The sequence below is a fragment of the Babylonia areolata genome, chromosome 6, assembly GCF_041734735.1.
Source record: "Babylonia areolata isolate BAREFJ2019XMU chromosome 6, ASM4173473v1, whole genome shotgun sequence".
In the NCBI taxonomy this organism is placed as follows: Eukaryota; Metazoa; Mollusca; class Gastropoda; order Neogastropoda; family Buccinidae; genus Babylonia; species Babylonia areolata.
Window position 1 is genome coordinate 612,797 of NC_134881.1, and position 18,769 is coordinate 631,565.

General features: G+C 45.9%; 1 protein-coding gene across 1 annotated transcript in view; it reads left to right on the top strand.

Moving 5' to 3' along the window:
- LOC143282632 (uncharacterized) overlaps window positions 1-18,769 on the top strand; it is a 120,227-nt gene that overhangs the window by 72,168 nt on the left and 29,290 nt on the right. The window contains exons 12-17 of the mRNA XM_076588278.1: window positions 1,886-2,085; window positions 3,087-3,327; window positions 3,989-4,284; window positions 12,854-13,069; window positions 14,204-14,413; window positions 16,352-16,441. Of these exons, the coding sequence (XP_076444393.1) occupies window positions 1,886-2,085; window positions 3,087-3,327; window positions 3,989-4,284; window positions 12,854-13,069; window positions 14,204-14,413; window positions 16,352-16,441 (1,253 nt within the window). The remainder of the gene's footprint in view (window positions 1-1,885; window positions 2,086-3,086; window positions 3,328-3,988; window positions 4,285-12,853; window positions 13,070-14,203; window positions 14,414-16,351; window positions 16,442-18,769) is intronic.

Consider the following 18,769-nt stretch of genomic DNA (forward strand, 5'->3'; position numbering starts at 1 on the left):
AGAACTACACCCCCCCTCCATTGGAAGGTAAATATAATACTGTCAGAACTACACCCCCACCTCCATTGGAAGGTAAATATAATACTGTCAGAACTACACCCCCCTCCATTGGAAGGTAAATATAATACTGTCAGAACTACACCCCCCCTCCATTGGAAGGTAAATATAATACTGTCAGAACTACACCCCACCTCCATTGGAAGGTAAATATAATACTGTCAGAACTACACCCCCCCTCCATTGGAAGGTAAATATAATACTGTCAGAACTACACCCCCCCCCCTCCATTGGAAGGTAAATATAATACTGTCAGAACTACACCCCCCCCCCTCCATTGGAAGGTAAATATAATACTGTCAGAACTACACCCCCCCCTCCATTGGAAGGTAAATATAATACTGTCAGAAAACTACACCCCCCCCCCTCCATTGGAAGGTAAATATAATACTGTCAGAACTACACCCCCCCCCCCTCCATTGGAAGGTAAATATAATACTGTCAGAACTACACCCCCCCCTCCATTGGAAGGTAAATATAATACTGTCAGAACTACACCCCCCCCCCCCTCCATTGAAGGTAAATATAATACTGTCAGAACTACACCCCACCTCCATTGGAAGGTAAATATAATACTGTCAGAACTACACCCCCCCCCCTCCATTGGAAGGTAAATATAATACTGTCAGAACTACACCCCACCTCCATTGGAAGGTAAATATAATACTGTCAGAACTACACCCCCCCCTCCATTGGAAGGTAAATATAATACTGTCAGAACTACACCCCCCCTCCATTGGAAGGTAAATATAATACTGTCAGAACTACACCCCACCTCCATTGGAAGGTAAATATAATACTGTCAGAACTACACCCCTCCTCCATTGGAAGGTAAATATAATACTGTCAGAACTACACCCCCCCCCCCCTCCATTGGAAGGTAAATATAATACTGTCAGAACTACACCCCCCCCCACCTCCATTGGAAGGTAAATATAATACTGTCAGAACTACACCCCCCCCCCCTCCATTGGAAGGTAAATATAATACTGTCAGAACTACACCCCCCTCCATTGGAAGGTAAATATAATACTGTCAGAACTACACCCCCCTCCATTGGAAGGTAAATATAATACTGTCAGAACTACACCCCCCCCCTCCATTGGAAGGTAAATATAATACTGTCAGAACTACACCCCTCCTCCATTGGAAGGTAAATATAATACTGTCAGAACTACACCCCCCCCCCTTCCATTGGAAGGTAAATATAATACTGTCAGAACTACACCCCCACCTCCATTGGAAGGTAAATATAATACTGTCAGAACTACACCCACCTCCATTGGAAGGTAAATATAATACTGTCAGAACTACACACCTTGTAGACATGTTGTGTGGTGGCAGGGTAGATGAGAGATAATTGTAGACATGTTGTGTGGTGGCAGGGTAGATGAGAGATAATTGTAGACATGTTGTGTGGTGGCAGGGTAGATGAGAGATAATTGTAGACATGTTGTGTGGTGGCAGGAAGATGAGAGATAATTGTAGACATGTTGTGTGGTGGCAGGAAGATGAGAGATAATTGTAGACGTGTTGTGTGGTGCCAGGATAGATGAGAGATAATTGTAGACGTGTTGTGTGGTGGCAGGATAGATGAGAGATAATTGTAGACGTGTGGTGCCAGGAAGATGAGAGATAATTGTAGACGTGTTGTGTGGTGGCAGGGAAGATGAGAGATAATTGTAGACGTGTTGTGTGGTGCCAGGATAGATGAGAGATAATTGTAGACGTGTTGTGTGGTGGCAGGATAGATGAGAGATAATTGTAGACGTGTCGTGTGGTGGCAGGATGGATGGGAGATAATTGTAGATGTGTTGTGTGGTGTCAGCGGAGGACCACCTGTTACAAGCGGTGATCCTGGAGGTGAACAGTCGCGCAGTGCAGTTCAAGCTGGCCCCCACCTACACCCTGTACATGGCCATCCGACGCCTGCTGGTGGCCGGACCACACATGGCCCCTGTGCAACACGCCCAGATGGTGGCCGACTTCATCAGCAAGACGTCCAAACACATCCAGCAAACCATCCAGGTGGGTTGTTGGCGGGCCTCGTGTCGGGACAGCACAGGGCTGTTTGTTGTGCTGTGTTGTGTTGTGCTGTGCTTTGTTGTGTTGTGCTGTGCTGTGCTGTGCTGTGCTGTGCTGTGCTGTGCTGTGCTGTGCTGTGCTGTGTTGTGCTGTTTTGTGTTGTGTTGTGTTGTGTTGTGCTGTGCTGTGCTGTGCTGTGCTGTGCTGTGCTGTGCTGTGCTGTGCTGTGCTGTGCTGTGTTGTGTTGTGTTGTGTTGTGTTGTGTTGTGCTGTGCTGTGCTGTGCTGTGCTGTGCTGTGCTGTGTTGTGCTGTTTTGTGTTGTGTTGTGTTGTGCTGTGTTGTGCTGTGCTGTGCTGTGCTGTGCTGTGCTGTGTTGTGCTGTTTTGTGTTGTGCTGTTTTGTGTTGTGCTGTGCTGTGCTGTGCTGTGCTGTGCTGTGCTGTTTTGTGTTGTGCTGTGCTGTGCTGTGCTGTGCTGTGCTGTGTTGTGCTGTGTTGTGTTGTGCTGTGTTGTGTTGTGCTGTGCTGTGCTGTGCTGTGCTGTGCTGTGCTGTGTTGTGCTGTTTTGTGTTGTGCTGTGCTGTGTTGTGCTGTGTTGTGCTGTGCTGTGCTGTGCTGTGCTGTGCTGTGCTGTGTTGTGTTGTGCTGTTTTGTGTTGCATTGTATAACTCTTTTGTCATAACACTCAATGGATTTCTCTGTGTTTTGTACTGTGTTGCATCGTGTTGTATTGCATTGTATTGTATTGTATTGCATTGTATTGTATCGTATTGCTCTTTTGTCACAACAGATTTCTCTGTGTGAAAATCAGGCTGCTGTCCCCATGGAGAGCATGTCTCCACAATGAGAACGCCACTTTTTTTTCTTCTGCCTACAACCCCGCCCACCTCCCCCAAGCCCTCTCTTTGAGCTCCCCCTGCCCCCTCCCCCATACCCTCCCCCCCAAAATCCCACCCCAATCCGCCACTGCTGTCTCTAACCCAAACGGCATGCACTTCTCTGCAGGAGCATCATAACGACCCGACAGCCCTGGCGTTCTGGATGGCCAACTCCTCTGAGGTGCTGCACTTTTTCAAGCAGGACGTCGACGTGCAGCCCTACGCAGCGGACTCCCAGGAGCTGCTGGCGGAGGCTGTGCAGATGGCCTTCCACCACCTGGTGCGCTGCCTGCAGGGAGACCTGCAGCGTGTCATGCCCGCCTACCTGGACCCCTCGGACAGTGTGGATGAGGAGAATGCACCTCCAGGTAGGTACACAGGTGCTTCACAGGTGGTTTGAAATGTTTAGGAAAAGTGGTAGTTTATCTTCCATCTCCTGCAGATGGTTTCAGATTTAGAAGAAAAAACAACAACCACCAAAGTGCCGGTTAGCCTTAGTCTTCTTTTGACAGCAGGATCGGTTAGAAATCAAACTTCATTAGAGATTGGCAGTATGAATATATGTCAGATGACACCAGAAATACAAATGATATTGACAGTTCAGACAGGCAGTATGAATATATGTCAGATGACACCAGAAATACAAATGATATTGACAGTTCAGACAGGCAGTATGAATATATGTCAGATGACACCAGAAATACAAATGATATTGACAGTTCAGACAGAGTATTTTGCCTGTTTAGATACACACAAACATACATGTAACATTTGTAATTGTATGTTTGCACATATGTAAATAAATAAAATACTTTGTCTGAACACTTTGTCTATATTTTGTTTGATGACAATAATCAGCACACAGGAAGTACACTGTATCAGTGTATGAATTTTCACACGTTGTGAATGCTTCCTAGTGGGAATTCTTTGAAACAGTTGATGCCAGTAAGCTCCTGAGCCGATCTGATACCATGACCATTATCCATTCCTCACTTGTTGATCCCTGCATCACAGCAACTTTGTCCCCAGACCAGTACAGCCAGAACCGTCCGATGCTGGCCGACGTGCTCAACACGCTGTCAGCGGCCATGACCCTGCTGCGCCGCTGTCGTGTGAACGCAGCGCTGACGATCCAGCTGTTCTCACAGCTGTTCCACTTCATCAACATGTGGCTGTTCAACATCGTGGTCATGGAGCCCCAGCTGCAGCTGTGCACACGCCTGTGGGGCCTGCGCCTCAAGCGTCGACTGGCCCGGGTAGAGGCCTGGGCAGAGAAACAGGGGCTGGAGCTGGCTGCCGACTGCCACCTGTGCAGGATTATTCAGGTAAACAAGGGCTGGAGCTGGCTGCTGACTGCCACCTGTGCAGGATTATTCAGGTAAACAGGGGTGCAGGATTATTCAGGTAAACAAGGGCTGGAGCTGGCTGCTGACTGCCACCTGTGCAGGATTATTCAGGTAAACAGGGGTGCAGGATTATTCAGGTAAACAGGGGTGCAGGATTATTCAGGTAAACAGGGGTGCAGGGGATTATTCAGGTAAACAGGGGGCTGGAGCTGACTGCTGACTGCCACCTGTGCAGGATTATTCAGGTAAACAGGGGTGCAGGATTATTCAGGTAAACAGGGGGGTGGTGCTGGCTGCTGACTGCCACCTGTGCAGGATTATTCAGGTAAACAGGGGTGCAGGATTATTCAGGTAAACAGGGGGGTGGAGCTGACTGCTGACTGCCACCTGTGCAGGATTATTCAGGTAAACAGGGGGGTGGAGCTGACTGCTGACTGCCACCTGTGCAGGATTATTCAGGTAAACAGGGGGGCGAACCGGCTTTGTTTCTTCCAAACTTGATATATATATACTTCATCTGGGATGGATTGGCTTTCTTCCAGACTTGCTATACATATATTTTCCCCTTTACAATGTGGGTTATATTTAGTCCAGAAAACACACGTAACCAAATTCCCACAAAAGATCATCACAATCACAGAAGAATGGGGGAAAAAAAACACAAAAATTGCAGCACATAAATGGTTTCCATCAAAAACCATTGAGGCATTATACAGCAGTATTTACTTCAAAGGATATACATAAACTTTGAGTAGATCACTTCACATAAGTTATATCGCTCAATTTTTTGTTTGAACAAGCAAATTAAGAAAAAAATTGTGTATGATGAAAATGGGGAAAAAAATGAAGGGAACTGTTCTGACCATACTGATTTGGTGATGGTTTTTTATGTGTTCACGACTAATTTCTTTCTGTGAAATGTGGTTTGTTCCTCATTTCTTTCTGTGAAATGTGGTTTGTTCCTCATTTCTTTCTGTGAAATGTGATTTGTTCCTCATTTCTTTCTGTGAAATGTCGTTTGTTCCTCATTTCTTTCTGTGAAATGTGGTTTGTTCTCCTCATTTCTTTCTGTGAAATGTCGTTTGTTCCTCATTTCTTTCTGTGAAATGTGATTTGTTCCTCATTTCTTTCTGTGAAATGTGGTTTGTTCCTCATTTCTTTCTGTGAAATGTGGTTTGTTCCTCATTTCTTTCTGTGAAATGTCGTTTGTTCCTCATTTCTTTCTGTGAAATGTGATTTGTTCCTCATTTCTTTCTGTGAAATGTGATTTGTTCCTCATTTCTTTCTGTGAAATGTCGTTTGTTCCTCATTTCTTTCTGTGAAATGTGGTTTGTTCTGTGAAATGTGGTTTATTCTCTTGTGAAATGTGGTTCTGTGAAATGTGGTTTGTTCTGTGAAATGTGGTTTGTTCTCCTCAAGGGAAAGTTTGTTACCACAGTGAAGTGCCACTCCATTTTGTTCTGTTTCTGTCTTCTGTGTATTTGTTTTACTCTCAAAGTGGATTTTCTTCACAGTTTGGCCAAGGACACCCCATTTGTTGCCGTGAGATCAATGCCAAATTGTCCATCCACTGAACGTTTCCCCTTCTCATGGTGTCGGTGAAGGTACTTCTTCTTTGTTCGTGGGATGCAACTCCCACGTTCACTCGTATGCACACTACTGGGCTTTTACTTGTATGACCGTTTTTACCCTGCCATGTAGGCAGCCATACTCCGTTTTTGGGGGTGTGCATGCTGGGAATGTTCTTGTTTCCATAACCCACTGAACGCTGACTTGGATTACAGGATCTTTAACGTGCGTATTTGATCTGCTTACATTATATAATGATAGATAACACCATTGTTTGTGTGAAGACTATGAGGCTGTCAATGAACCAATGTATGCTACAAAAAGTGTTGAAGGCAAATAAATCAGTGTACACACTGTTGTCTGTAGAAGGGTAAAAACACTTCTTTTTCTCTTTTCTGCAGTCTGTGATGTACTATCTGTGCTGTTTTGCTCTTGCGATTAGACAGTGACATTGTAAACACTAGATTAGATAGTGGCATTGTAAACACTTGGATGGACACCAGCTGTCCATTCTTCAGTGTCGTTTGCTTATGTGGTATTATTTACGGGTTTATGTGTGTGGCTTTGAAGTATTTTATATTGGTTGTTTTTTATCCAGTGATTTTTCTTTTATAAATCTGGGGATGATCAGTTAGTGGAACGACTGACATCCTCAGCACAGCCTAGCCTTATTAAGGAGATTGATGGTTAAAATAATGTCATGAACTCTATTGTTTTGCAGGTGTTTTGTTTTGGGTTTTTTTTATTTTAGATGTTGAATTATTTTTTCAATCTTTTAGTTGGTCAGTCCAGATATGGCCCTTTGCTGTCAGCTCGACCGTGGGCACCAACATCAAATGTCTTTGTTTTTCTTGAAGTCTGTGGATGAAGACTGCTTGGAATCTCTAAGTTGCCACGGAGGCATGGTATCTCGATAATTTGTCCTAGACAAGGTCCTGTGTTAATTACTTCTTTTGTTGCCTTGAATTAACCTTGTTCTTCACAGGCATGAAAAAAAAAGTATAATGTTGCAGTGTATCTCCTTGTTTATCAAGATATAGAAGTTAATTATGTGTAATATGTGGAGGTTACAGGATTTTTTTATTTTATTACCCCTTGCATGAAAAGAATCTCTTTGTTCACCTGGACATTGCAACAGTTGTCACATATAAATAACCACTCCCTGGTTTTGTTTTTAAAGGTCTCGTAGACAAGATCCTGAAAATGACCACTTTTGTTGCAATGAATCTCATTATTTGTTTTATTTTAGATATAGGAAGTTGATTGCAGAGACAACCACACTTGCTGTTTAGAATTCCCTCGTTTATCATTGACTTGGAAGTTAACTCTGATGCATGTTCACCAAGTGTCAGGTCAGGTTATTAGATCTGCTACTGGAAACCTGTAATCCAGTACAACCTGTTCAGGGTCGGGTTGCCGACGACTAAACCGGCACTCCCACCACTCCCTTCTGGGACTGGTGAGGCGGGTGGCTAGACACCCTTATGGAGATCCATAAAAGGGCGTCGGCTCAGGAGAGCCACCGACGGCCATCTAGCTCCACCGTGCTGTGTGCATGCCACACGCAGTTGGCCCCCGGGGTGTGTCTACCCATGCATGCGAAGTCTGGATCCGGCAGAATCTGCGGAAGAAACCTATCGGTTCAACGGAGAGGAAGGCGGTTACAGCAACGCACTGTGGAGTGCAGAGAGCAAGATGAGACACCGAAAAGATATCTTGGTCATCCACTGCATCCGTGCTCATCCTCCAGTCGTCTCGACTTAGTCTTGCCACTGGAAATTGGTGGACCCGGACGAGAGAGTGAGGTCGACGTTGCGCAACTCCTCTTCACTTTAAACAAACTCATCGCGCAAGTCATCAGTCATCCAAAATGACCTTTCATCCTTCATCATTTCATCACCCCCAAGTCCTGTGGCGACAGGCGAGCGACGAAACGACAGGTGTGGGTACACTGGCAGTCGCAGCCGCAGACCTGCACGCAGGCGGCTCAGGCCATAGGGTCGTTCTTCGTCGACAGGAGCAGCGATGGAGCTCGGCAGCCGTCTGAGCGTCTGAGCAGCCCTCTTTAGGAATGCACTGCTCACCTCCCTGGCATGAGGAAGGGGCTAGAAAAGGTGCCCTAAAAATTGCCTGCTCCATATCACCCTGGCCAGCATACCGCGGCTGGCGGGGACCCTACATCAGCGGTCGAAACAAAGAGAAAGAAAAGAAAAAAGCAAGGATCGTTCCTCTCACCATTGGTGCTTGGAACATAAGGACTCTCCTGGACAGAGATAACGCGGACAGACCCCAAAGGAGAACCGCACTAGTTGCATCCGAACTCGCCAGATACAATATCGACATCGCAGCCTTGAGTGAGACTCGGCTTGCAGGCGAAGGCGAGCTCTGTGAACGGGGATCTGGTTACACCTTCTTCTGGAGTGGACGAGGAAGCGAAGAGCGACGTGAGGCTGGTGTTGGTTTTGCAGTAAAAACAGCACTTGTCAGCAAGCTAGCTGGAATCCCAAAGGGAGTCAACGATAGGCTTATGACCATGAAACTCCCACTGGCATCTGGCCAGAAGCACCTCACCATTGTCAGTGCCTACGCCCCAACCATGACCAACCCGGATGAAGTGAAGGCGAAGTTCTACGAGGACCTTCACTCTGTCATTGCTGCCATCCCTAAAGCAGACAAGCTCATCATTCTTGGGGACTTCAATGCTAGAGTTGGCTCTGACTACATCTCCTGGGATGGAGTGATTGGAAAGCACGGTGTGGGCCACTGCAACCCAAATGGATTGCTTTTGCTTCAGACATGTGCAGAGCACGAACTGCTGATAACCAACACAGTTTTCTGCCTCCCTACCCGTAACAGGACGTCATGGATGCACCCTCGCTCAAAGCATTGGCATCTCATCGATTACGTCATCATCAGGAAAAGGGATAGGCAAGATGTACATGTAACAAAGACCATGTGCGGCGCCGAGTGTTGGACAGACCATCGCCTTGTAGTCTCGAAGCTGAATATTCGAATCCAGCCCAAGAGACGCCCCCAAGGCCAGAAGGCTCCAAAACGGCTCAACATCGCTAAGCTGAAAAACATCACCATCAAACAGTCCTTTGTGGAGCTGCTGGAAGATCGTCTGGAATCCGCCTCTCTGAACAACCAGAATGTGGAGTCTGACTGGAGGACCCTGCGTGAGCTGATCTATAGTACAGCTTCAGAGACCCTGGGACCCATGATCAGAAAGCACAAAGACTGGTTTGATGAAAACTGTGATGAAATCAAGCAGCTTCTGGATGAGAAACGCCGTCTGCATCAAGCCTACCTGAGCAACCCAAAGTCCACATCAAAAAAGGATGCGTACAATGCCATCCGCAGGACTGTTCAGCAAAAGTTACGCCAGATGCAGGATAAGTGGCTGAGTGACAAAGCTGATGAGATCCAGGGATATGCTGACAGGCACGATATGAAGAGGTTCTATGATGCCTTAAAAGAAGTCTACGGCCCCACATCCTCAGGATCATCCCCCCTCCTCAGTGCAGATGGGAATACCTTGATCACCGAGAAGGAGAACATTCTCGAACGATGGGCTGAGCACTTCAACAGTGTCTTAAATCGCCCTTCCTCCATAAATGATGAAGCCATAGACCGTCTCCCACAAGTCCCCACCAACGAAGCACTGGACGATCCGCCAACACTTCTTGAGACCCAGAAAGCAATCCGTCTGCTATCCAGTGGCAAAGCACCTGGCTCAGACTCCATACCAGCAGAGGTCTACAAGGATGGAGGCACTGTGCTGACTGAGAAGCTTCATCAGCTGTACTCACTCATGTGGAAAGAAGAGACGATCCCCCAGGATTTCAAAGATGCATCTATCATTCACTTGTACAAGCGAAAGGGGAACCAGCAAGCCTGTGATAACCATCGGGGCATTTCCTTGCTCTCCATCGCAGGCAAGATACTTGCCAGGATCCTACTAAACCGCCTCACAGCACACCTTGACCAAGGTCATTTGCCTGAGAGCCAATGTGGATTCCGGAAAGAGCGCGGAACCACGGACATGGTGTTTGCTGCAAGGCAGCTGCAAGAGAAATGTCAGGAGCAAAATGCTGATCTGTTCTCCACCTATGTCGACCTCACTAAGGCCTTTGACACCGTGAGTAGAGAGGGACTGTGGAAGATCATGGCCAAGTACGGATGCCCTCGGAAATTTATTTCCTTGGTCAGCCAATTCCATGAAGGCATGCAGGCTCGAGTCCAGGACAATGGCGAAACATCTGCTCCTTTTGCTGTCACAAATGGTGTCAAGCAAGGCTGCGTCCTGGCTCCAACGCTGTTCAGCCTCATGTTCTCTGCAATGCTTACTGATGCCTTCAGAGATGGCGATGTTGGAATCGGCCTAAAGTACCGAACAGATGGCAAGCTGTTTAACCTCAGAAGGCTTCAAGCAAAAACGAAGGTCATGACAGACATCATCAGAGACTTTTTGTTTGCTGATGACTGTGCCCTCAACGCTGGATCTGAAGCTGACATGCAACTCAGCGTCGACAAGTTTGCCACTGCCAGCAGGAACTTCGGCCTTACCATCAGCACGAGGAAAACTGAAGTTCTCCATCAGCCAGCCCCAGGGAAACCCTACGTTGAGCCCAACATCACAGTCAACGGTCAGAGACTCAGTGCGGTGGAGCGGTTCACATACCTTGGCAGCACACTGTCACGAAATGCGACCATCGACGATGAAGTGAATGTCAGGATTGCAAGAGCAAGTGCAACTTTTGGTAGACTCAGTGCAAATGTCTGGAACAGAAGAGGCATTAGTCTTGAGACCAAGCTAAAGGTCTACAGAGCAGTAGTTCTCCCCACACAACTGTACGGCTGCGAAACTTGGACAGTGTACCAACGGCATGCCAAGAAGCTGAACCACTTCCACACAACATGCCTCAGGAAGCTACTGAACATCAAGTGGCAAGACAGGACCCCAGACACAGAGGTGCTCGCAAAAGCCACCCTTCCCAGCATCTTCACCATCCTGATGCAGTCCCAGCTTCGCTGGGCTGGACACGTGGCGCGCATGCCAGACCATCGGCTGCCCAAAAGGCTCTTCTATGGCGAGCTGCAACAAGGGAAGAGATCACACGGAGGTCAGAAGAAGCGCTTCAGAGATACTCTGAAAGTCTCTCTGAAAGCGTTTGATATCAACCCTGACTCCTGGGAGGAATCTGCAGTGGACCGTAACAAATGGCGCGCTGCTGTGCACAAAGGCGCCAAGTTGTGCGAGGCCAACAGGACTGCTGCAGCTGTTCAGAAGAGGCAGGCCAGAAAGTCACGGGCAAACAAGCTCCCTGACAATGATATGCCTGTCTTTGTCTGCCCCAACTGTCAGCGAACATTTCGTGCGCAGATTGGACTATTCAGCCATCTGCGCACTCACAGATAGACTCATGAGCATCCTTCCCCCCACCCCACCACCACCCTCCGCCCATCCCCCATCTGGATGACAACGATGGTCATCATCGATCTCGATGGACACACCACCACCACCACATATACACACAAAGGAGGTTCAGGCACTGAGCAGGTCTGCACATATTTTGACCTGGGAGATAGGAAAAATGTCCACCTTTTATCCACCAGGCACCGTTACCGAGATTCAAACCCAGGACCCTCAGATTGAAAGTCCAACACTTTAACCACCCGGCTATTGTGCCCGTCAGTGAAGGTACAGTGTCATGCCAACTGTAGGGTTTACAGTCAAGTGGCCGACATGAACTATTTTCAGTTGCAGTTTCAAAGAGACATAACCATATGGACTGATCCTTGTTATCAACACCACATCAGCTTTGAAATGAAAAGTGAATAAATAATGCAGCAGATGCCTTATTTCGTATAATCCAACCCACTGGACAGACCTTGAAAGCCTACCACAGGATGTGAACAAGATCAGTAACCTCACTAAGTCATGTGGCCTTAACCTGCCGTTGGTTATGAACAAGATTAGTGACCACTAACCAGTGTGTATAGAACATGAACAGTGACCTCACTAACCAGTGTGTATAGAACATGAACAGTGACCACTAACCAGTGTGTATACAACATGAACAGTGACCTCACTAACCAGTGTGTATAGAACTTGAACAGTGACCACTAACCAGTGTGTATACAACATGAACAGTGACCTTACTAACCAGTGTGTATAGAACATGAACAGTGACCACTAACCAGTGTGTATAGAACATGAACAGTGACCAGTGTGTATAGAACATGAACAGTGACCACTAACCAGTGTGTATAGAACATGAACAGTGACCTCACTAACCAGTGTGTATAGAACATGAACAGTGACCACTAACCAGTGTGTATAGAACATGTACAGTGACCTCACTAACCAGTGTGTATAGAACATGAACAGTGACCTCACTAACCAGTGTGTATAGAACATGAACAGTGACCTCACTAACCAGTGTGTATAGAACATGAACAGTGACCAGTGTGTATAGAACATGAACAGTGACCACTAACCAGTGTGTATAGAACATGAACAGTGACCTTACTAACCAGTGTGTATAGAACATGAACAGTGACCACTAACCAGTGTGTATAGAACATGAACAGTGACCTCACTAACCAGTGTGTATAGAACATGAACAGTGACCTCACTAACCAGTGTGTATAGAACATGAACAGTGACCAGTGTGTATAGAACATGAACAGTGACCACTAACCAGTGTGTATAGAACATGTACAGTGACCTCACTAACCAGTGTGTATAGAACATGAAAAGTGACCCCACTAACCAGTGTGTATAGAACATGAACAGTGACCTCACTAACCAGTGTGTATAGAACAAGATCAGTGACCTCACTAACCAGTGTGTAGAACAAGAACAGTGACCTCACTAACCAGTGTGTACAGAACATGAACAGTGACCACTAACCAGTGTGTATAGAACAAGAACAGTGACCTCACTAACCAGTGTGTCCCCATGGTGTTGCAGGCAGCCCACCTGCTCCAAGCCCCCAAAGCCAGCAGCGATGACATCACTACCATCAGTTCCACCTGTTTCAAACTCAACTCTATGCAGCTCCGAGCGCTGCTCACACGCTACATTCCCGACTCCAGCGAGCCGCCGGTCACCCCAAACTTTGTGGAGCGAGTGGTGGCCATTGCTGAGAACATGGCCGATGAGCTGACCAGGACGGATGGAAGGGAGGTAATCAGTACTCTTGATGTTTGATTGGGCAATAATGTTAGGAGATTTTAATGGAGGATCGTTGAAAGGAAGGATCAGGTTTCTTTGGAGTTTCTTCAAGTCTTGATGTGGTTTATTGTTTAATTAATGAAATTTATAAACTGAACAGTATTGCAGTTCTAAATATTCATGCTCAGGTCTTTTGATTGACCTATAAAGTGATTATACAGCCTTATCATTTGACCAATTTACATTTTAAGGTGTTCTGCATTCATGTGAGAAGATTAGTCTTTATCACATTGTTGTTAATTTTCTTGAGAGCCAGACCTTATCACATTGTTGTTAATTTTCTTGAGAGCCAGACCTTATCACATTGTTGTTAATTTTCTTGAGAGCCAAACCTTATCACATTGTTGTTAATTTTCTTGAGAGCCAGACCTTATCACATTGTTGTTAATTTTCTTGAGAGCCAGACCTTATCACATTGTTGTTAATTTTCTTGAGAGCCAAACCTTATCACATTGTTGTTAATTTTCTTGAGAGCCAGACCTTATCACATTGTTGTTAATTTTCTTGAGAGCCAGACCTTATCACATTGTTGTTAATTTTCTTGAGAGCCAGACCTTATCACATTGTTGTTAATTTTCTTGAGAGCCAACCCTTATCACATTGTTGTTAATTTTCTTGAGAGCCAGACCTTATCACATTGTTGTTAATTTTCTTGAGAGCCAGACCTTATCACATTGTTGTTAATTTTCTTGAGAGCCAGACCTTATCACATTGTTGTTAATTTTCTTGAGAGCCAGACCTTATCACATTGTTGTTAATTTTCTTGAGAGCCAGACCTTATCACATTGTTGTTAATTTTCTTGAGAGCCAGACCTTATCACATTGTTGTTAATTTTCTTGAGAGCCAACCCATTATGGTGGCATCCTGTGTTGCACTAGGCTGATTGTTTACATCAACAGAATGTTGTTGAAATTTTAATGATTAATTGGTCATATCTTGACATGTCTAAACAAGCATAAAGATTAGTTGATGAAAAATCATGATGTACCTTGAAGACACAAATACCCATAAGCCACAGAACAGCACAACTCTTAGGAATGTTCAGCATGTTCCTCTCTCCAAAAACAAAGGCCCATCTGTTTCAGGTGCGACTTGAGGAAGACCCTGACCTTCACCTACCTTTCCTGTTGCCTGAAGATGGTTACTCGTGCGACACAATCCGCGGCATCCCCAACGGTCTGCCGGAGTTTGTGTCCCAGCTGGGCAGCACGGGCATGTGTCAGCTGGTGGCCAACCCCAAGGCCAGTGGCAGCTGGACTGTCTACATGGCCACCCAGCCCAGTGTAGAGCTGCCGGTAAGTCACCTGATTACTGCCCCTGGTTCCCTCTTCTGTTGTTGAAGTACACATCACTGAAGAACTGCCGGTAAGTCACCTGATTACTGCCCTTGTTTCCCTCTTCTGTTGTTGAAGTACACATTACTGAAGAACTGCTGGTAAGTCACCTGATTACTGCCCTTGTTTCCCTCTTCTGTTGTTGAAGTACACATCACTGAAGAACTGCCGGTAAGTCACCTGATTACTGCCCTTGTTTCCCTCTTCTGTTGTTGAAGTACACATCACTGAAGAACTGCCGGTAAGTCACCTGATTACTGCCCTTGTTTCCCTCTTCTGTTGTTGAAGTACACATCACTGAAGAACTGCCGGTAAGTCACCTGATTACTGCCCTTGTTTCCCTCTTCTGTTGTTGAAGTACACATTACTGAAGAACTGCTGGTAAGTCACCTGATTACTGCCCTTGTTTCCCTCTTCTGTTGTTGAAGTACACATCACTGAAGAACTGCCGGTAAGTCACCTGATTACTGCCCTTGTTTCCCTCTTCTGTTGTTGAAGTACACATCACTGAAGAACTGCCGGTAAGTCACCTGATTACTGCCCTTGGTTCCTTTTTGTTTGTTTTGTGATGCCAGATTCCTTGGTGTTTATTTTTGACTATGGTGAGTGTGATGTGCTTGGTTTTGCTGTGGTTTGTGCCTGTGTGATTTGAGACTATGATGTTACCTGTATTGATTTACATATTCTTATGTCACCTAGTCTTATACATGTGTATTTTAGTCAGTGTCATGTGAGACTGTCTTGACTTTGTATGTATTTTATTGTAGCCGTGGTCCTGAGTGGTATTATTACATTAAAGGGGACAGTACAAAAGAATTACTGATTTACTGTATCAGAGGATAGAAAATATCCACGCGCAGGCCAGGGGCATATAGCAGGCCAGTCACAAAAGGGTTTTTCTATTGTTTTATTTACAATAATTAAGTAAGTAAAGAAGAAGAAGAAAGAATATGATAAGACAAAATGACATAAGCTTAGCGTCAGTTGAAATCTTTAGACAATTAAACTGAAATCAAGTATGCTTCTAACTGAGTAAAGTGTGTGTGTGTGTGAGCACAACAGATATATTCTGCGATGAATAATACATAGATTTGAATTAATACATGTTCGAAGCAGTTTAGAATGGGCACCGATTATTCAAATTTGGAATGGCGTCATGCCTTATGCCTGAGTCATTGAAAAGCCAGGGTGTTAGTTGCGAAAAAGGCGTCTGCTATAGGGCTTGTGTGTGAAGCAGTATCTGAAGCCAGCTGAGTGCTTGGCTACATCACGTCACTTAAATTTGTATATTTTATTGTAAAGCACAGTTAGCACAATCTGAGATGGGGGTACTGCACTGTATAAGCCTACATTTCGTTATTATTGTTATTTCTTCTTCTGTTGTTGAAGTGCACATCACTGCAGACTTTTGTTTGGAAAACTTCTTGTGCAGTTCTGACTGACATAGACTGGAAAACAAAGCAATGTATTCCTATGAAGCAAGTAGTAAAGCAGAATAGTGATTTAGTGCCAAGCAGGATTGCTCCACTGCATTTTATTAGGCAAAATGAAGTTTGTGAAGAAAAAATGCTTTGTTTAAAGGTAGTATGGTACTTGATTGACATTCTCAGTTCATACATTTATTATTGTTATTATTATTATTAATTTTATTATCATAAAGTTAATTTGTTTGTTGTTTTTTTTTGGTGAATGAAATCACCTATTAATGTTGAATTTAAGGACAGCTTTCTGAATTAAGCCAAGAACACAACACACAAGGTCAGATATTTGCATTCTGAGAAAAAATGACTGGCTCTACTGTTGCACTGAAGAGAAAAGCAATTGAAGGATCTGTCTGCATGCTGTGACACCTTGGAACTGGGACTGAAACCATCAACTGACATTTGTTCCAATGAACAGCGCAGTCCCATGAGCAACCAACCAGAGGTCCTGACTGTGTCCTTCAAGAAGGTCAAGGGCAGTATGGGTCTGAGCATTGTCGCCGCTGTTGTAAGTCACCAGCGTTTTTCATCTTTCTTTCTTTTTCTTTTTTTATTTGGATGAATAACCACAACTTAAAGATTCACACTTGAATATTTCAGATGTACATGACTTTTTTTCAGTATTGTGATGATCAGCTTAGCAATAGTCTTGTATCAAGACCTTGTTGTTTAAACATTGATAGATCTCTAAATGGACCATTTCCTCGCTGTGGAACTAACTAGTCCAAGTTCTCACGCTTTGCCTCTTGTTACTCATCATCCACTTTCCTCCACTGTTGTTGATATATTTTTTTTGGGGGGAGGGGGGGTTCTTACATAAAAACTGATAGTGCCATTGACTGTGCAACACTTGGTAACTTTTGGGACAATTCCTGGGGAACTTGGTCATTCTTGTTGGTGTTAGCCACTTCCTATCTCTGTGGCTGCCTTCACCTCTACACTCCATCTCGCTCACTACAATCAGCTTCGGATCCACTCCACTTACGCATACCCAGATTCAAACTCTCGACTTTTGGCCGCCGTTCTTTCTCTGTCTCTGGACCTTGCAATTGGAATGAACTTCCTCTTTCGCTTCGTGAAGTCTCCACACTCAGCTCTTTCAAGTCTGGCCTTAAAACCCACCTCTTCCCAAAATAGTCTCCCTTCCCTGCCTCTTCCTTGTCTTTAGTTTCTCCAGTTTTAGAGTTATGCGTGCGTGAGAATGACTGGTGCGAAAGCGCTTAGATTTGTCTATGCACAAGATTCAGCGCTATACAAGTACCATTATTATTATTATTATTAGCATGAATGTTACTTTGTGATGATTTGTACATTGTTGACAGTTTGATGGTTAAGACGCTCAGCTGCCAATACAGAGAGTCCGTGAGGGTGTGGGTTCGAATCCCGCTCTCGCCCTTTCTCCTAAGTTTGACTGGAAAATCAAACTGAGCGTCTAGTCTTTCGGATGAGACGATAAACCGAGGTCCCGTGTGCAGCACGCACTTGGCGCACTGAAAAAGAACCCATGGCAACGAGAGTGTTGTCCTCTGGCGAAATTACGTAAAATGAAATCCACTTTCATAGGTACAGAAATATGTAAGCATGCACTCAAGGCCTGACTAAGCGCGTTGGGTTATGCTGCTGGTCAGGCATCTGCTCAACAGATGTGGTGTAGCGTGTATGGATTTGTCCGAACGCAGTGACGCCTCCTTGAGAAAGTGAAACTGAAACTGTACATTGTTGTGGTGTGTGAGCATGAATGTTACTTTGTGATGATTTGTACATTGTTGTGGTGTGTGAGCAGTTCATGACTGTAAATATAAGAGCACTTTTTGTGATCAAGAGTGGAGATGATAATTCAAATGTTACAGTTTTGAATGCTTTGGCACTTGCCATTCTTGTGATGAATTCTTCACAGAATGGAACAGTTGTTGCTGGCTGTGCCCTGCAGTTATAGTGACAGTTGGCTTCACACAGATTTCATTGGAGAACCTTCCCCCATCATCCCCCTCCTTTCCTCATCCCCCCTCATTTCCTCATCCCCCTCCTTTCCTCATCCCCCCTCCTCCTTTCCTCATCCCCCTCTCCTCATCCCCCCCACCCCCCCTCATTCCCTCATCCCCCCTCATTCCCTCATCCCCCCACCTTTCCTCATCCCCCCTCATTCCCTCATCCCCCCCTCCATTCCTCATCCCCCGTCATTTCCTCATCCCCCCTCATTTCCTCATTCCCTCATCCCCCCTCATTCCCTCATCCCCCCTCATTCCCTCATCCCCCCTCCTTTCCTCATCCCCCCTCCTCCTTTCCTCATCCCCCCTCCTTTCCTCATCCCCCCTCATTTCCTCATCCCCCCTCCTTTCCTCATCCCCCCTCCTTTCCTCATCCCCCCTCCTCCTTTCCTCATCCCCCCTCCTTTCCTCATCCCCCCCTCATTCCCTCATTCCCCCTCCTTTCCTCACCCCCCCTCCTTTCCTCATCCTCCCTCATTCCCTCATCCCCCCTCCTCCTTTCCTCATCCCCCCCTCCTTTCCTCATCCCCCCTCATTCCCTCATCCCCCCTCATTCCCTCATCCCCCCCTCATTCCCTCATCCCCCCTCCTTTCCTCATCCCCCCCTCCTCCTTTCCTCATCCCCCCTCCTCCTTTCCTCATCCCCCCTCATTTCCTCATCCCCCCTCATTCCCTCATCCCCCCCTCCTTTCCTCATCCCCCCTCCTTTCCTCATCCCCCCTCCTCCTTTCCTCATCCCCCCTCCTTTCCTCATCCCCCCCTCATTCCCTCATTCCCCCTCCTTTCCTCATCCCCCTCCTTTCCTCATCCTCCCTCATTCCCTCATCCCCCCTCCTCCTTTCCTCATC